This window comes from Triturus cristatus, chromosome 4_1, assembly GCF_964204655.1.
Source record: "Triturus cristatus chromosome 4_1, aTriCri1.1, whole genome shotgun sequence".
Classification (NCBI taxonomy): Eukaryota; Metazoa; Chordata; class Amphibia; order Caudata; family Salamandridae; genus Triturus; species Triturus cristatus.
In genome coordinates this window covers 1216445611-1216461921 of record NC_140585.1, presented here as the reverse complement: position 1 = coordinate 1216461921, position 16311 = coordinate 1216445611, and the positions used below count along the sequence as shown (strand labels likewise).

Below are 16311 nucleotides of genomic sequence, written 5' to 3'. Positions count from 1 at the left end.
CCTCCGCTCCAGATCTCTTCTTTCATTGACTGCAGGCACCAGAAAACTCCCTTGGCCAATTCTGGCACATCAGCATGAGAGCAGTTCCCTGACTGAAGGGAGCAGCCTCTCTCGGGGCTCCTCAGCGCACTGGAGGCCTGCACTTGCTCTCAAATCTGCTGTCTCTTTCTGACATTAAGGGTTGATACTTTATCCTTAATTTTTGGAGGATAAGATTAGAGCATGGATGACAGGCAGAATCCACATTTTTTTCCACTGTTTTACATACCGCAAATTTTTCCCAAGGACATAAGAGTGCTTCGCAACACCTCCAGACTATGTTACGGGTTATTGTTTTTGGCACAGGGAGATTTGCTAGGATTCACATGATGCCGAACCAAGGCCTGGATTTCAACCATGTTGCATGGTCATTGGCTGTGGCTAGTAGGCCAAGCTGCCTCTATGAAAACTAGGCTCATTTTGGGCTCAAGATTCGAACTAGACCTCTAGATGAACCAGAACCAGGCATCTGACTTAAGCCTGGCTCCAACCTTCAGTGAGTTGCCCACCTCTAGTGTCACTAGGACCAAAATAAACATATTGGGGAGGCCTCTGGGCCATATGGGCTAGGTAGCTCCCTGCACATAGGTGCAAAGAGTGTGCTATGTGTGTGTCACACTTAATGTATGCATCATGCATCCTGACACCAGGTGCAGCGTCAGAGGGTTAATAAAAGAGGACATGGGATGCGCTTGCGTGTCTTGTGGTCGTGGATACAGAGTGTGTAGTGTCCTCATTATTGAGTGCCACCCAGCCCTCTAAAGACCCCACTCTTCTCATACTGCCAGCTGGGTGACCCGGAGGCGGTGAGAAGCCCCACACTTTAAGGACTGTTAACAAAACTTGTTGCAGAATCCAGGTTCCCTTAGACTAGACACTGTGGTGCAATGAGGCAGGTCTGAACAGAAGGCTGTAGGCAGTGCCTGCTCAGGGCACTACTCCCAGTGTTTTACTGGAGTGCCCAAGAGATGACCAAGGAGTACCATGTTATGGATTTATAGTAATAAAAATGCATAATAAATCAGCAAATCACAGATTGGGAGAGAGAGAGGATAGGAAACTAAGAGAGACACACAGCCAGACTCAAAGAAGAAACCCCATAAAGCAGCAACCGCTTACCTAATGAACAAGTTACTTACCTTTGGTAACGATGTATCTGTAAGAAACATTAGTTAGTTAGATTCCTCACCTTAGAATATCCCCAGGCGTCAGGCTGGATCCGGAAAGATTTTTGTAGCAATACCCCTTGCGCGTCGCTAGGCGTCGTCTGTGGCTCCGCGTCCGTCGTTGGCGTCGTGCGCCAGAATGACGTCGTCGGAGTACTTAGACGCCGCCCTCGCGCGCTGACGTCAGTTCTTGTACATAGCTTTCCGCGCCAGGGACGCTGAGCCATGCAAGAGACCGACACTGGTGCCAAAAAAATCTAGGGCCCTGAAAGGGAGAACCTTAACCCTAGATGTCGGTTCGCAGAACGGGGAGGCTGGGTGGGTCGGTGAGGAATCTAACTAACTAATGTTTCTTACAGATACATTGTTACCGAAGGTAAGTAACTTGTTCATCTGAAAGAAACACGTTAGTTAGATTCCTCACCTTAGAATAGATACCCCAGCAATACCAACCCCGGTGGTGGGTCTGCGAACCAAGATCACACCAAAGTGGCCATCCCTCCGGACTTGGCTGTCCAGGCAGTAGTGTCTCGCAAACGTGTGCAACGAAGCCCATGTTGCCGCCTGACAGATGTCTTGCAAGGGGACTCCCCGTCCCAGTGCAGTCGTGGCCGCTGTGGCCCGAGTAGAATGGGCCCGTAGCCCAACAGGAGGAACCTTTTTCGCTAAAGAATAGCAGGTCTTAATACACAACACGACCCACCGAGAGATGGTCCGCTTGTGTACAGCTTTACCCCCTACGTATCCAACAAAAAGTTGGTCGTCCACCCGGAACTGTCTTGTGCGGTCCAAATAAAAGGATAGCGCACGTTTTGGGTCCAGACGGGGGAGCCCCTCTTCATCTTTTGAAGGATGCGGAGGCGGAAAGAAGGTGGGCAGCGTGACAGATTGCCCGATGTGAAAGGGAGTCACGACTTTAGGCAGGAAAGAAGGACGTGTCCGGAGGACAACTTTTTCCGGATGAACTGAAAGGAAGGGAGGCTTAGATGACAAAGCCTGGAGCTCACCCACCCGCCTAGCGGAGGTGATTGCCACCAAGAAAGCAGTCTTCAAAGTCAAAAGACGGATGGGACAGTTATGAAGGGGCTCAAAGGGAGCGCACATCAGAAAAGTGAGAACAAGGTTCAAGTCCCACTGAGGCATTACGAAAGGAACAGGAGGGTACATATGAGTAATGCCCTTGAGAAAGCGTGAAACAACAGGGGACTTGAAAGAGAAGGCTGATAAGGACGCCGTAGGAAGGCAGAGATAGCAGCAAGATAACCTTTCAAGGTGCCCAGAGCAGAGCCCTGCTGGGCCAAAGAAAGAAGAAAGAGGAGAACCTCAGAAAGAGGGGCAGAAAGGGGATCCACAGCCTTTGCTGTGCACCATGCCACAAATTTGTTCCACCGGCAGGCGCATACCGTCTTTGTGGAGGGACGCCTGGCTGCCAGAATGACATCACAGACTTCAGGAGGCAAGTCAAATGGCATCAACTGCCGCCGCTCAATCTCCACGCATGTAGGTGGAGGCTGGACAGGTTCGGGTGGAGGACCGTCCCCTGCTGCTGCGACAGAAGAACCTCCTGAAGAGGCAGTCATAGCGGGGGATCGATGGACATACTGAGTAGCTCGGGATACCAGTACCTTCGTGCCCAATCCGGAGCCACCAAGATGACTTGGGCCCGGTCGCGCCTGATCTTCTTCAGCACTCTGGGCAGAAGTGGTATAGGCGGAAAGGCGTACAACAGACCGCAACTCCACTCGCGACGAAAAGCCGCCTTGGAAACTCCAACGTGCAGAACTGCTGACATTGCGCGTTCTCTTCGGTGGCGAATAGATCTAACCAAGGCTCTCCCCACTGCAGAAAGAGACCTTGCGCCACGTCCGAGTTCAGACGCCATTCGTGATCCATCATGCACCGGCGGCTGAGTTTGTCCGCTCTGGCGGTCAGAGAGCCCGCCAGATGGTGAACCACTAGGGTGATGCCCTGGTGTTCCAGCCATGTCCAGAGGCGCAGGGCCTCCTGACAAAGGGTCCACGACCCCACCCCGCCCTGTTTGTTGCAATACCACATGGCGGTGGTGTTGTCTGTGAACACCTACACGACACTCCCCCGGACAGAGGGAAGGAAGGCTTTTAGTGCAAGTCGGATCGCCCTCAGCTCCAAAAGATTGATATGGAGCCGAGTCTCCGCCGGAGACCAGAGTCCTCTGATCTCCGCCTCTCCCATATGGCCCCCCCCCCATCCCAGGAGGGACGCATCCGTCACTACCACGTGCTCCGGTTGGGGAAGGGAGAGGGATCTGCCGCTGACCCAATCGCGATTCGTGAGCCACCACTGCAGCTGTTTCGCAGTGCCCTCCGAGATCAAGACGTGGTAGGACAGGTTGCCTCGATGCTGGGCCCACTGAAACTTCAGGTCCCACTGCAGAGCCCGCATCCGCCATCTGGCGTGAGGTACTAACAGGATGCAGGAGGCCATCAGCCCCAGAAGCCGCAGCACCAACCTGACCGAAATCCAGGACAGAGGCCGGAAGATGGGAATCAGGGCTCGAATGTCCAGGACCCGCTGTTCCGGCGGATAGACCCGGAACTGCGCCGAATCGAGAACCGCCCCTTTGAAAAGGAGCGTTTGGGAGGGACTCAGGTGCGACTTCGGCACATTGATGGAGAACCCCAGCGAATGCAGGAGGTCTGCCGTAGTCTGGAGGTGGGAGACGACCTGCTGGGGCGAGCCCGCCTTCAACAGCCAGTCGTCGAGATAGGGGAAGACTGGGACCCCTGATCTGCGCAGATGAGCTGCGACCACCGCCATCACTTTCGTGAACACCCGAGGGGCACTGGTGAGGCCGAAGGGGAGCACGGTGAACTGAAAGTGCTCCTGACCCACCGTGAACCGCAGGTAACGCCGGTGGGCCGGCAGAACGGGGATGTGGAAATAAGCGTCCTGCAAGTCCAACGCTACCATCCAGTCTCCAGGGTCTAGGGCAGTAAGAACCTGAGCCAAAGTTAGCATCTTGAACCGTTCCTTCCAGAGGAAGGCGTTCACGCTTCTGAGATCCAAGATCGGGCGTAGGCCTCCTTTGCCCTTCTTGGGAACCAGAAAGTAGTGGGAATAGCAACCACGACCTACTTCTGGACCAGCAACGCGCTCGACGGCCTCTTTGGCCAAGAGGGCCGAAACCTCCTCCCAGAGAAGATGCAAATGATCCCCCGACATACGGTGGTTCTGCGGTGGCATGGCTGGAGGGGTTGTCTCGAAGGGGAGGGAGTAGCCCCTTTGGACGATTTGCAGTACCTACCTGTCCAAAGTGAAGGAGCGCCAGTGGAGCAGGTGATGGCGAACTCTGCCCCCCACTGGCGTTGAATGGGCCTGAAAGCTCGGACTAGCAGGGCTTTGAGGCGGATGCTGCCGGGGTGGATGTGGACTGACCGGCACGTTGTCCTCCAGAACCGCCTCGGCGGAAATCACGTCCGCGACCGCGTGCAGGTTGGTTCTGCGGCCGGTGGCTGGCCGGACGTGAGGAGGCGCCCCTTCCTTGGCCACGAAAGGGGCGAAAGGCGGAAGTTTGCGGCCGCGGGGCCGAAAGACCCAAGGACTTGGCTGTGGCCCGGGAGTCCTTGAACCAGGCCAGCGCACTGTCCGCCTTCTCGCCAAAAAGGCGAGTGCCATCGAAGGGCATGTCCATGAGGGAGCTTTGGACATCCCCTGAAAACGACGTGGACCTCAGCCAGGCGTGACGCCGAAGCGCCACCGCGGTGGAAATCGCCCGACCCAGCGAGTCCGTGGTGTCTACTCCACATCTAATGGCGTGCCGTGCTGCATCTCGCCCGTTAGCAAGTGCTTGGGTGAGTCGCTCCCGGGCCTCCTCCGGGCACAAGGGCAGCACGTCCTCCACCGTATCCCACAGCGAGTGGGAATAACGGTCCAAAAGGCAAGCGGTATTTAAAGACCGCAGTCCCAAACTCAGGGACGAGAACAGTTTCTTGCCAAACTGCTCCAACCTCTTGGATTCCCTATCCGGAGGCACGGACGGGAAGGAGGATTGGGAGGTTGAGGCCTGGATAACCAGGCTCTCGGGGTGGGGTGGTGGGAGAGGAATGTGGGGTCGCCCGGAGCAGGGCGGTGGCGCCGGGCAACGTTCCTGTCCACAGGAGGGACTGTGGAGGGCTTGGACCAAGTGCCCTGGAGAACGTCAATGAGGGCCTCATTAAACTGCAGCAGAGGCTCAGTGGAGCTTGCTGTCGGTTGAAGGACCTCGGTGAGGACGTTAGTCCTCACAGCCACAGCAGGCAACTCGAGCCCTAGAGCTTCGGCCGCCTTGCGCAGCACCACAGAAAAGGCTGCACCTTCCTCCGAGGCCACAGTCGGAGGAGAGATGAATCCAGCGTCTGGAGAGGTATCCAAACCGCTGGCGTCCCCCAATTCCTCTGCCCAGTACTGAGACAATTGGGCCTATTCGGCCAGAGGGTCCTGAGACCCCTCCCAGTCGTCCTCATCATCCGATTCCTGGTAGACAGGAGGAATGATCGGAGCCGGACGGTGGATGAAGCGGTCACCCATCGGCGCCGGTAACGGCATCGGACGGCGCCGGGTCCGGAATAGGGCTAAACTGAGGCTCGACGCCGTGCGGGGACGGCGTCGGGGGCGGAACCGGTGTCGGCGGAGGAGGCGTCGTGAGGTCGACCGGTGCCGGCAGAGATCCAGGCCTGGATCCCTCGGGGACCTGCGGCATCGGGGCCGGAGCCCTCGACGGCGCCGGGGCCGGAGCCGCGGGCACGCGAGGTCGCCCAGTCAACCCTGCGGGGCCCGAAGGCGCGCCGGCAGGCGTCGATGGCGGAGCCAGAGTCCTCATGGCCGAGAGGAAGGCACTGACCTCCGCCAGAGTCGCGTCAGTCCCAGGGACCAGAGGGTATGGGGACGAGCGCGGCTCTTGCGGCTCCGACGGAGCCGCGGGGGTGGAACCACCCGGACCCTCGGACGGGTCCCGCGACCGGCGAGGGGAGTCCGAAGAGCGAGGACGCCGCTTGGACTTCTTAGAGTGTTTGGAGTGACGGGACTTACCCGAAGATCCCGACGAGCGATGTCGATGGCTGCGGCTCCGCGAACTGTCCTTGGATCTCCTCCTGGACCGGGACCGAGAGCGACGCGGAGCAAAGTGACGAAGCTCGAGTAGCTTACGGGACCGCTCCCGCCTAGCCTTCGACGTCAAGGCCTGACAGTCGGGGCACGACTCCGCGTCATGGTCGGCCCCCAGGCAGTACAGGCACCGGCGATTGTGATCCGTTACCGACATCAATCGGTGCCAGGCATCACAATGCTTGAATCCAGGCATCCTACCGGCACCAGATGTCGACTCAAGTAACCAAAAGAAGTCAAAAAATTAGTCAAAAAGTGACTAGGGGTAAGCTCTTCCTGGATCGGCGCTTAGTGGCGCGGAAAAAAGAAGAGCTGACGTCAGCGCGCGAGGGCGGCGTCTAAGTACTCTGACGATGTCATTCCGGCGCACGACGCCAACGACGGACGCGGAGCCGCAGATGACGCCTAGCGACGCGCAAGGGGTATTGCTACAAAAATCTTTCCGGATCCAGCCTGACGCCTGGGGATATTCTAAGGTGAGGAATCTAACTAACGTGTTTCTTTCAGATATTGGCTTACTCATGCACACCAACCGCTGCTGCTTTATCACACCATCACATTTCAGCACAGCGGCCATCTTGAGCAAGGGAAACCCCTCTAGGTGAATAGGATTACAACAGTTTTCCCATGTCGCACATCATTATGTTTGAATAAGGTGGACACGTTAGTGGAGTAAAAAAGCCTCAACGGTCAATACGAGTGTAACAAGCACTCTTTTCGATGGAAGCACACAACTCCTGCCCAATTAAATGCTGTACACTGGGTAACCAACATGTGGGCCGAGCCACAGCTCCTTCTGTAGTAGTCCTGAAAGCTTTTTTTTAAGTTGATCACATAAGATAGACGACTGCTGCGTTGTCAACCTGACATACAAACAAGAGAAATTTTAGGTCTCCATTTGGTCAGCTTTATTATCTTGTTTAAAGTTAGCAGGCTATCTTTGATTTAAAAGGGAAAAAGCTGCAAACAATATGGGCACTTGATTAGTTTAATTCCCAAGATCATGGCTAGTCATAAAGCATGCCTTTGAGAGAAACAAAATTAAGTTGATTCATGGTTTGGAAGGTACTCCTGAGCCGTTGTACTCACTCACCGAGGTCCAAGTCTAAATGTCATTTTCTTCTTTTCGGTTTTCATTCTTTACTCATCAAGCTGACCCTGAGGGAATTAAAAAGAAAAGGCAGAATTAGGGAGTTGTTCCCGTACAAATAGGATTCTCCAGCTTTATATTATCTGTTTTAAAAGATGTATCCCAAAAACACACTTGAAGCTATATCGAATTCTTGGCCAGTCTGTTCATGAACCAATTGACTGGGTTGTGAGTGAAGCACAGGGGTTAAGTGATGCTAAGACTCGTCAGGGTGAGTGTGATGAAATCACAGTTTTCAGGTACAAAACTAAATCTAGCAAGCGTGGCCTTCATGTACTTTAAGGTGATGGATGCTGCAGCATTTTTGGTTCCAGCGACTACGGGAGGGATCTAGGGGATATGCGTAGACACCTTCACACCATTTGAGACAATTCAATGATTTACAATAATAGGGTGCTGCCTTTCTGTGACCTTCCATGCAGTATGTTTCCTATGATAGCCCGATGACTGATTCAGAAAGCCTTTGTGAATAATGTGCTTCCATGAATTTATGTTGATATTAGCAGTACATTTTGACTAGTAATCCTCAAATATTTTCAGGATAATGCATCAGATTATTTGATTGTCACAGATTCCAAGGACTACCCATTTTGGGTAACTATCTATGAGTACAGAAGTGTAGCATGTCTGCATGGTAAAAATGTGATGGAAAGTTTCATTTTTCCTTAAAACTTTATTTTTCTTATCAGAAATGGTTTTCCCCATTGAGAAACCCCTTTCCAAATCCCCCACACCAATCTCCCAAATCACACCTATAACACGTATACTATTGGCAAAACTACAATAATCGTATTTGGTAACTACCAGCAAACCTGTCCGTTTATAGTTATTTTTCAGTCTTTTTGGTGTACTCTCCATGTAATCCCTAAAAACCCATACCTGAATGTAAATTAATTTATTTGGAAATTCCACAATCCTGACATAATTACATGTGAACAAATGTGATTTGCAAAGGCAAAATTCGATTCTTGATTCTCAAAATAATGAATGGGATTTTTTCTGCGAAAATCGTTTCTACACCCCTAGGGTGAGCATAAATGCTCAAAACGTTTTAAGGGTTGGGCCCCAGGAAACCCGACCGGGTATCCCTCTGAATGCATGCTGCCTACATTTGTATAATGTGTTCTTGGGACACCAGGTGGAAGAAGAAATGTTTCACAATAACTAAAACTTATGAGGCATCATTACGATGTCAGGCGGACTTGCGTCCACCCAACACCGTAGCGGACTGGAACCGCCTGACCATAGGTCGGCGGTTCCAACCACACAATTTGAATGCGACCGCCCATGTGGTTGGAAACATCTATTTTAAACATCCCTGCACCGTAGGTGCCCCCCAGGCCTCCTAGCAGAGGCCACGAAGGGACGGGGACCCTGGTAGGGGGGCCCCAAAGTCACTTTCCAACAGCTTTCCATGTCGGAAGGGCCAACATGGAAAGGCTGTCGGAAAGTGACATCATAGTCCAAACGGTGGAGCCGAAGCTGTCTCTGCCGTTATTATGGCATTATGTGTGCTTCCGACTCTCTGAAGGGCTCCTTGAGCCTGTAGGAAGCATGGCGGACAGTCCTTTCGCCTGATTCCTTTGTCCGCAGCATCGTAATGCAGTGGGCACACCACAATGGTAGATGTGAGGAGGACCGCAAGCGACGATTGGTCGGTTGCAGTCCGCCTGACATCGTAATCGGGTCTATAATGTTTTTCTGGTTCACATTAGCTGCACCTCCCTGATGAAGTACACGCATGTGACTGTTAAAAATCTTTAGGGGATTTTGACTTTTTCTCTACTTTGAAAGTGACACTGGCTTTCAATCGTGTCCTACATCTGAGCATCTTCTTGGGAGTAATGAAGCCAAATGTTTAGGCATTTCTTAGTCAATCAATGAGACAGCATTTGTAAATCACAACACTGTCACCTCTCGGGGTATCTGGGTGCTGTGTCTCCGTCAAAGAGCCAGGTCTTGAGTCTCTTTCTGAAGTCTGCCACCGAGAGGGCTGTATGAAGCTAGGGGGGAAGGTCGTTCCAGGTCTTGACAGAGATGTAGGGGAAGAAGCGGCCACCCCAGCGGCTGCGAAGGATGCAGGGGGTGTGTGCGAGGGCGAGTGAAGTGGAGCACAAGTGTGTAGCGGGTTAGTGGAAATTCAGTCGGTGGTTGAGGTAGACGGATCCTAGGTTGTGGAGGGCTTTGTAGGCGTGCATGAGGATCTTGAAATGTGAGACTTTACTTCCACTTGTGCTGTGATTCTGGGGTGAAATGGTTTTATGAAGGGCACAGAATGGCTCCCTGCAAATTAATCCACATGATGTGACATCCCAGGCCTCAGACTCGTGATTTGGTGGGTGAATGTGTTACCTGGTTGTCACTGCTGCCTCTGCCCGAGAGCAGAAGCTGATCATCGGCTTTGGCTAGATTATTTGACGAAGTGAGAGACGCACCAACAGCTCTCTGGTAGTCCTGATCTTTGTGTCTTGGTAAAGCTGCGTTTGAATACTTGCCTGAATACTTGCCTCCAATGTAAAACTGTTTTTTTAACTTGCACAAAATCACGAGTGTGCTTTAAAACTAAGCATTTGACTCGCTTCCTGCTGATCCTCATTTCCGCTTTGAACGCGGTCTAGTGCTGAGTGGGAGGGAGTTAGCAGCTGCTGCACAGCAGAGCTGATTGGTTGGAGGGCGGTAGGGGAAGACTTTTCAGCGCGCTGGAGCAGACGCGCAGCGGACGAAGTGAGAGACGCACCAACAGCTCTCTGGTAGTCCTGATCTTTGTGTCTTGGTAAAGCTGCGTTTGAATACTTGCCTGAATACTTGCCTCCAATGTAAAACTGTTTTTTTAACTTGCACAAAATCACGAGTGTGTTTTAAAACTAAGCATTTGACTCGCTTCCTGCTGATCCTCATTTCCGCTTTGAACGCGGTCTAGTGCTGAGTGAGAGGGAGTTAGCAGCTGCTGCACAGCAGAGCTGATTGGTTGGAGGGCGGTAGGGGAAGACTTTTCAGCGCGCTGGAGCAGACGCGCAGCGGACGAAGTGAGAGACGCACCAACAGCTCTCTGGTAGTCCTGATCTTTGTGTCTTGGTAAAGCTGCGTTTGAATACTTGCCTGAATACTTGCCTCCAATGTAAAACTGTTTTTTTAACTTGCGCAAAATCACGAGTGTGTTTTAAAACTAAGCATTTGACTCGCTTCCTGCTGATCCTCATTTCCGCTTTGAACGCGGTCTAGTGCTGAGTGGGAGGGAGTTAGCAGCTGCTGCACAGCAGAGCTGATTGGTTGGAGGGCGGTAGGGGAAGACTTTTCAGCGCGCTGGAGCAGACGCGCAGCGGACGCGCGCAGCGGGCGCGCCGCGGGCGCGCCGAAGGCGCGCCTAAGGCAAGCCCGTCTGCGCCCGTCCGCGCCCTGCCGGGACCAGGGGCCATAAACCCTGGCCCAACGCTGAAGTACTCATCTAGTGAGCTTTTGTCTCTTGACTCCTTTCCCTACCCTCTCAAACCCTCTACCCTGTCAATATTGGGAACCGAAAACCTCCTTAGGACCCCCGCTGTAACCCCAGTCCATCCTGTTGCCCCCCCAGTTCATCCTACACCCAGTCCTGCGAAACCGCCGGGTCTGACAGTAGCCCTCCTGAACACTAGATCTTTGCACAAACATCGTCTAGAAATTTTTACCCTTCTTCAGGATGGCGATATTGATATTCTGTCTTTAACAGAAACATGGATGGGGGAAGCATCAGCCCCCGATCTCATCTCTTCCTTGCCAACAGATTTCGATGCCCTCTGGCACAACAGGCAAGACAATAGAAGAGGTGGGGGGGTGGCGACCTTTCTTAAATCCAGTCTAAAGGCCACCACGATACTATCAGAAAGCTTGGACAATTCTGAGATCCTAGGGGTCAAGTTTACTCTTGACTCCTCTTGCTTTGTTCTTTTGACAGTCTATCGCCCCCCGGACGCCTCACCAGGTTTCTGTAATGATTTTTGCGAAATTATATCAGATCTTAGTACGCGATATCAAAAGCTTATGGTTGTGGGCGACTTTAACTTCCACTGGGACAACAGTCCCCGTGAGTCCCAGGCCAGTCAACTGGACATGACTATGTCCAACCTAGGATTCCATCAGTTGGTAAATGGCCCTACTCACTCTAAGGGACATACCCTTGATCTGGTTTGGTCAACTAGCAAGCAAGACAGACTCTTAAACTGTCTTCCATGTGTCTGGTCGGACCACTTTCTCATCTCTTGCTGGGTTCCCTTGGACTGTCCTTCCTCTCGTTTACCCCCAGAGTGGAGGAGAGTGCGAAGTTGGCATAAAATCAAGTCGGACAACCTTACCGACTTCTTTCAGAGATCTCCCCCGCATAGGCCTGAGGAGGGCCTTACTAATATTGACCTAGCCAGCCAATCCCTTAATGATACTCTCCTCTCGGCCATTGACCATCTAGCACCAGAACGCAGGGAAAGAATCAAGCCCAAAAACAAAGGGGCCCCCTGGTTCAACGAGACCTTACGGATACACAGACAGAGCCTGCGCAAGGTTGAGAGACAGTGGAGAAGAGCGTATAAGGCCTCTGACCTGATCGTCTATAAAGCTGCTCTGGTCCTTTATAAGAAAGCTATCATCTCCAGGAAAGCTGATTATTATGAGGCTCGGATCTCTGATGCTCCTAATAAACAAAAGGAAACTTTTAAGGTCCTAAAAGAACTTAGCAGAAAGGTCGATGTGTCATCAACTTTAATACCTTTCGATGTTGATACCTTACAGTCTTTCTTCCTACAGAAAGTGATGGATATTCTGCTTGAGATTAATAAATCTCCCGCAATCACTGCAAGTCAAGGACTGGTGTCACCCCAAACCTCACCAGCGCAGTTTCTTGCACACTTTCCTCCGCTGGACGCAGAAGCGTTGACCTTCCTGACAAACAAAGTTAAATCTGGCTCACCGGCTGATCCTTGTCCTCCTAGGATTTTTCAGCTGGCTCGCCCTATCCTGGAATATCAGATTCTCTCGCTTCTCAACAATTCCCTAGCCATTGGTCAGGTGCCAAGTAACCTGAAGGAGGCCAGAGTTATCCCCTTATTGAAGAAGCCAGGAGCCAACAAGGCTGATTTGAAAAATTACAGGCCAATTTCACAACTGCCCTTTCTGGCCAAAGTTATGGAGCAACATGTCCTAAAAAATCTCTCTGAGTATTTGGACACATTTAAGCTGCTGCACGTCAGGCAGGTTTCAGAGCCTATCATAGTACGGAGCTAGTCATGTTGTCCGTCCTTGACGACCTTAGATTGAATGCTGATAGGAGAGAGCCGAGCGCACTTGTGCTCTTGGACCTCTCTGCAGCATTCGATACGGTCAGCCACTCCATCTTGCTGACCCGTCTGATGGACCTGGGAATCAGGGGTACAGCCCTTGACTGGCTAAGATCATTTCTCTCTGGCCGCTCACAAAGGGTGCAGCTCGGCGATTGCTCCTCCAAGAGAGGTGTCATCCCATGCGGCGTACCACAGGGCTCTGCGTTGTCCCCGCTGCTCTTTAATATCTATTTGCAACCCTTAGTCTCCGCTCTATCCAATCTGGACTGTCGTATTTTTAATTATGCTGACGACACCCAGCTTATTCTGAGGATTGACAATTCAGCCCTCGCCCAAGAGACGGCCCAAAATATCTTAAGATTCACAACTAACTGGATGACAGCTAACTCTTTAAAAATCAACCCCGATAAAACGGAGGTTCTTGTCGTCCCAACCATTAATAACTCCTGGGGTGGCCTGTTCTGGCCCAAAGAACTTGGGACTCCTCCCTGTCCAGCCCCAGTTGTGAAAAGCTTGGGAATCAAGATCGACACAGATCTCTCGCTGAGTCATCAAGTCTCTTCAGTGGTGAGCACCTGCTCTGGTATCTTGAGGCAACTGAGGAAGTTGGTCCCTATTCTATCTACCTCCTCCATGAAATCCATAGTCTCGGCTACAATTTTGTTGTGCCTCGACTATGGGAATGCGCTTTATCTGGGCCTTCCTCAGAAGCTCACTAACCGGCTCCAGGTGGCGCAGAATGATGCTGCTAGGTTGGTTTTCAGCCTTCCTAGGAGGGCCCATGCATCACCTCTGCTCTTAGATCTACACTGGTTGCCCGTTAGACAACGCGTGAAATTCAAGGCCCTGTGCATTGCCCATAAGTCTCTTTATGGGCAAGCCCCTAGCAACATTAGGGATCGCCTGGCTAAGTATGTTCCAGGACGTCTACTTCGATCTGCAGATGCTTTCCAGCTAGTCTGCCCCCGCAGCAATCTGGTTTCCAAAGGCGGACGTGCCTTTTCTGTTATCCTGCCACGTCTGTGGAACCAATTGCCGGAGGCCCTACGGAAAGAACCAGGCCTACTCCCCTTTCGTAAGCTATTGAAAATGTTGCTCTTCAGAGACTCTTCCTAAGATCCCTGTCACCAGGACTGTCTTTGCCGGGCTGTTTTGTGTATCTCCTTCTGTCAGCGCTAAGAGACCTGTTGGTATATATGCGCTATATAAATCCCCCTACAAATACAAATACAAATACAAATTTCTGAACAGAATCTGAATTCTGTACACAGTCCTTGGAGAAAGTTGTACTTATCGACTGCCCATCCATTGCTGACAGAGGCAAAATGTTATGTTTTGCATTTTTTGCCCGAAGCAGCCATTCTAATTCTCAGTTGTGTAATTGCTATCAAAAACGTTCGTACAGTGAAAACTCTTCCATTGTCTAATACTGCACTGCGGTTCATTTAGCATTTTGTGCATTTGGCGAAACAGCCCCCTGTATTCCCTTCATGAAAAAGAACTCGTCCCCTTCTAGGATAGGCTCCTTCCTCTACTTCATACACCGACGTTTATCGTTTATATCTCTTCTCTGTCCAGATCTAGATCCCCGAGTCGCTCCTCTTGTTCCATTCTGCATGCGCTCTTGGACTGCCCCAGTCCTGGGTTCGTGGAGATGCAGCTTGCAGCACCGGGCACTGTGGTCCAGCTGAGGCCTCCAGAAATGGACCAAACACTGCAGCTGTGGCCTTCTGCACGGCCTTTGAGGGAAGCCGCCAGAACTGGGTGCAGTGTTTCAGCTAAAGCCCCTGAAACTGGACATAGCACACCAGCGGAAGCCCTTAGAACCTCCCCAGCCGAGCCTCCAAAATTGGACATAACGTCAGAGAATCAAAGTAAACGAATCGATACCACTGGCAATTTACCCTGATAAGCACGTGTGAGACGTACACATTTATCTGTCACTGAAGCAAGAAAAAGTGCTTCCTGTGGTTTTAAAAAGTTAATGATTTTCCATGTTATATGGCAAACAGCCCATTATAGCTTTAAAAATAAATGCAGAGCATTTTATTGACTCAGTGACATCACACCGGGAATAAAGAGTCTTGAGTGTGCTGAACACTCTCCCTGGCAAGAAAACAGAAGTAGTAGCCTGGGATGAAAGCACTTTTCTGACCATTATCTCCTGCTGCCCCAGTCTGCGCTGGCCCTGCTGAGGCCTCCAGGACAGCATAAGACAATCCAACAGAGACCGCCAGAGCTCAACACAAAACTCCAGCCCTAACCAGACAGACACACATCGCTAATCTAAGGGCCCTTGTTTTATGACGCTCCTCAGTGTCTTGACTCACTGTTTGGAACACTTGAAGTCTTTTGACCAGGGCGATTTCTGTGACTGTCACTTTCTGAAAGCACTATGTTGCGACAGATTGCTAACAGTGTGCAGTATTCAATTTTGTAAACTAAAGTGGTTTGATTTGACTGCCATTGCACGAACAATTATTAGTTTTTAGGCTTTGAGAAGGCAAAAATGAAAGCCTTCTGCCGAATTTTGCCCAAGACTCAGCCCTGTTAACTGTTCAAAGCACTATCCCATGAAACCACTGAGATTCACATGCTTTCCACGCGTCTGGGCTTTCTTTAGAGCCAACTGTGTTTCATGCTTCAAATTTAAACTGAATGTCGATTATTTTTTTGATCTATTTCCTTTGCATAGTGTACTGTCTCCCTTGAGATTTGCAGCTTGGTTTGCTATGTGTACACTTGGCACCCGTATACTCTTTTATTTCATTTACTTGTTTGATGGAATGCAGCCCTAATTCTGAACTGTAAGGGGGCGTCGTATAAAAGCAATTTAAACTAAGAAGGACAGGTCACACACTAAAAAAAAAACAAAAAAAATGAATAGGAACAACCACTTAGGCAGTTCATCAATTCAGGAAGAATCTTTGGTGAATAAGAATGACACCAAGCAGAGAAGGGTATCACTGCAGCCAGTGATCAGTTATGTTATGTTATGTTATAGTATTTCTAAAGCGCAAACTGTTACCCAAAGGTGTCCTGGTGCTACCTACAAAGAACCTCCCACAGAACTCACAAAAAAAGAGGCCACAGATTAAACACGAAACAGCCAAGTTTTTAAGGCATTCCTGAAAGCCAAAAGATCCATACTATTTCGAAGCTGAAATGGGAGGGCATTCCAAGCTTTGGCTGCCCCCACCCGAAAACTCCTACCTCCCCAGCCGGCTTTTCTAAAGATAGGAACTGCTACCAATTTAGCTCCTAAAGAGCGGAGTGGTCTATCTGCTGCTTCAGATGATCTGGACCGGTCTCGTGAAGAGCTTTAAAAACAGTACAGAGTGATTTAAACTGCACCCGTTTCTTAATGGGTAACCAGTGAAGTCTTCTGATGTCACCAGAGACATCACCAGAGACAGAGGCGAATTTAGCCATCCCTGTAAGCAGTCTAGCGGCCGAATTCTGTAGAAGTTGAAGTCTATGCAACAGTCGTTCCTGAATGTTAAGGTAGAGGCTGTTACAATAATCCAGC

The 16311-nt window shown here is 51.0% G+C and overlaps 1 protein-coding gene across 9 annotated transcripts in view; it reads right to left on the bottom strand.

The window, feature by feature from the left end:
- B4GALNT1 (beta-1,4-N-acetyl-galactosaminyltransferase 1) overlaps positions 1–16311 on the bottom strand; it is a 693972-nt gene that overhangs the window by 352048 nt on the left and 325613 nt on the right. For all 9 annotated transcript variants that reach the window (XM_085654571.1, XM_085654578.1, XM_085654574.1 and 6 more), the window contains one exon: positions 7420–7484. In XM_085654571.1, coding sequence (XP_085510697.1) covers positions 7420–7463 — 44 coding nt within the window. In that variant the 5' untranslated portion in view covers positions 7464–7484. The remainder of the gene's footprint in view (positions 1–7419; positions 7485–16311) is intronic.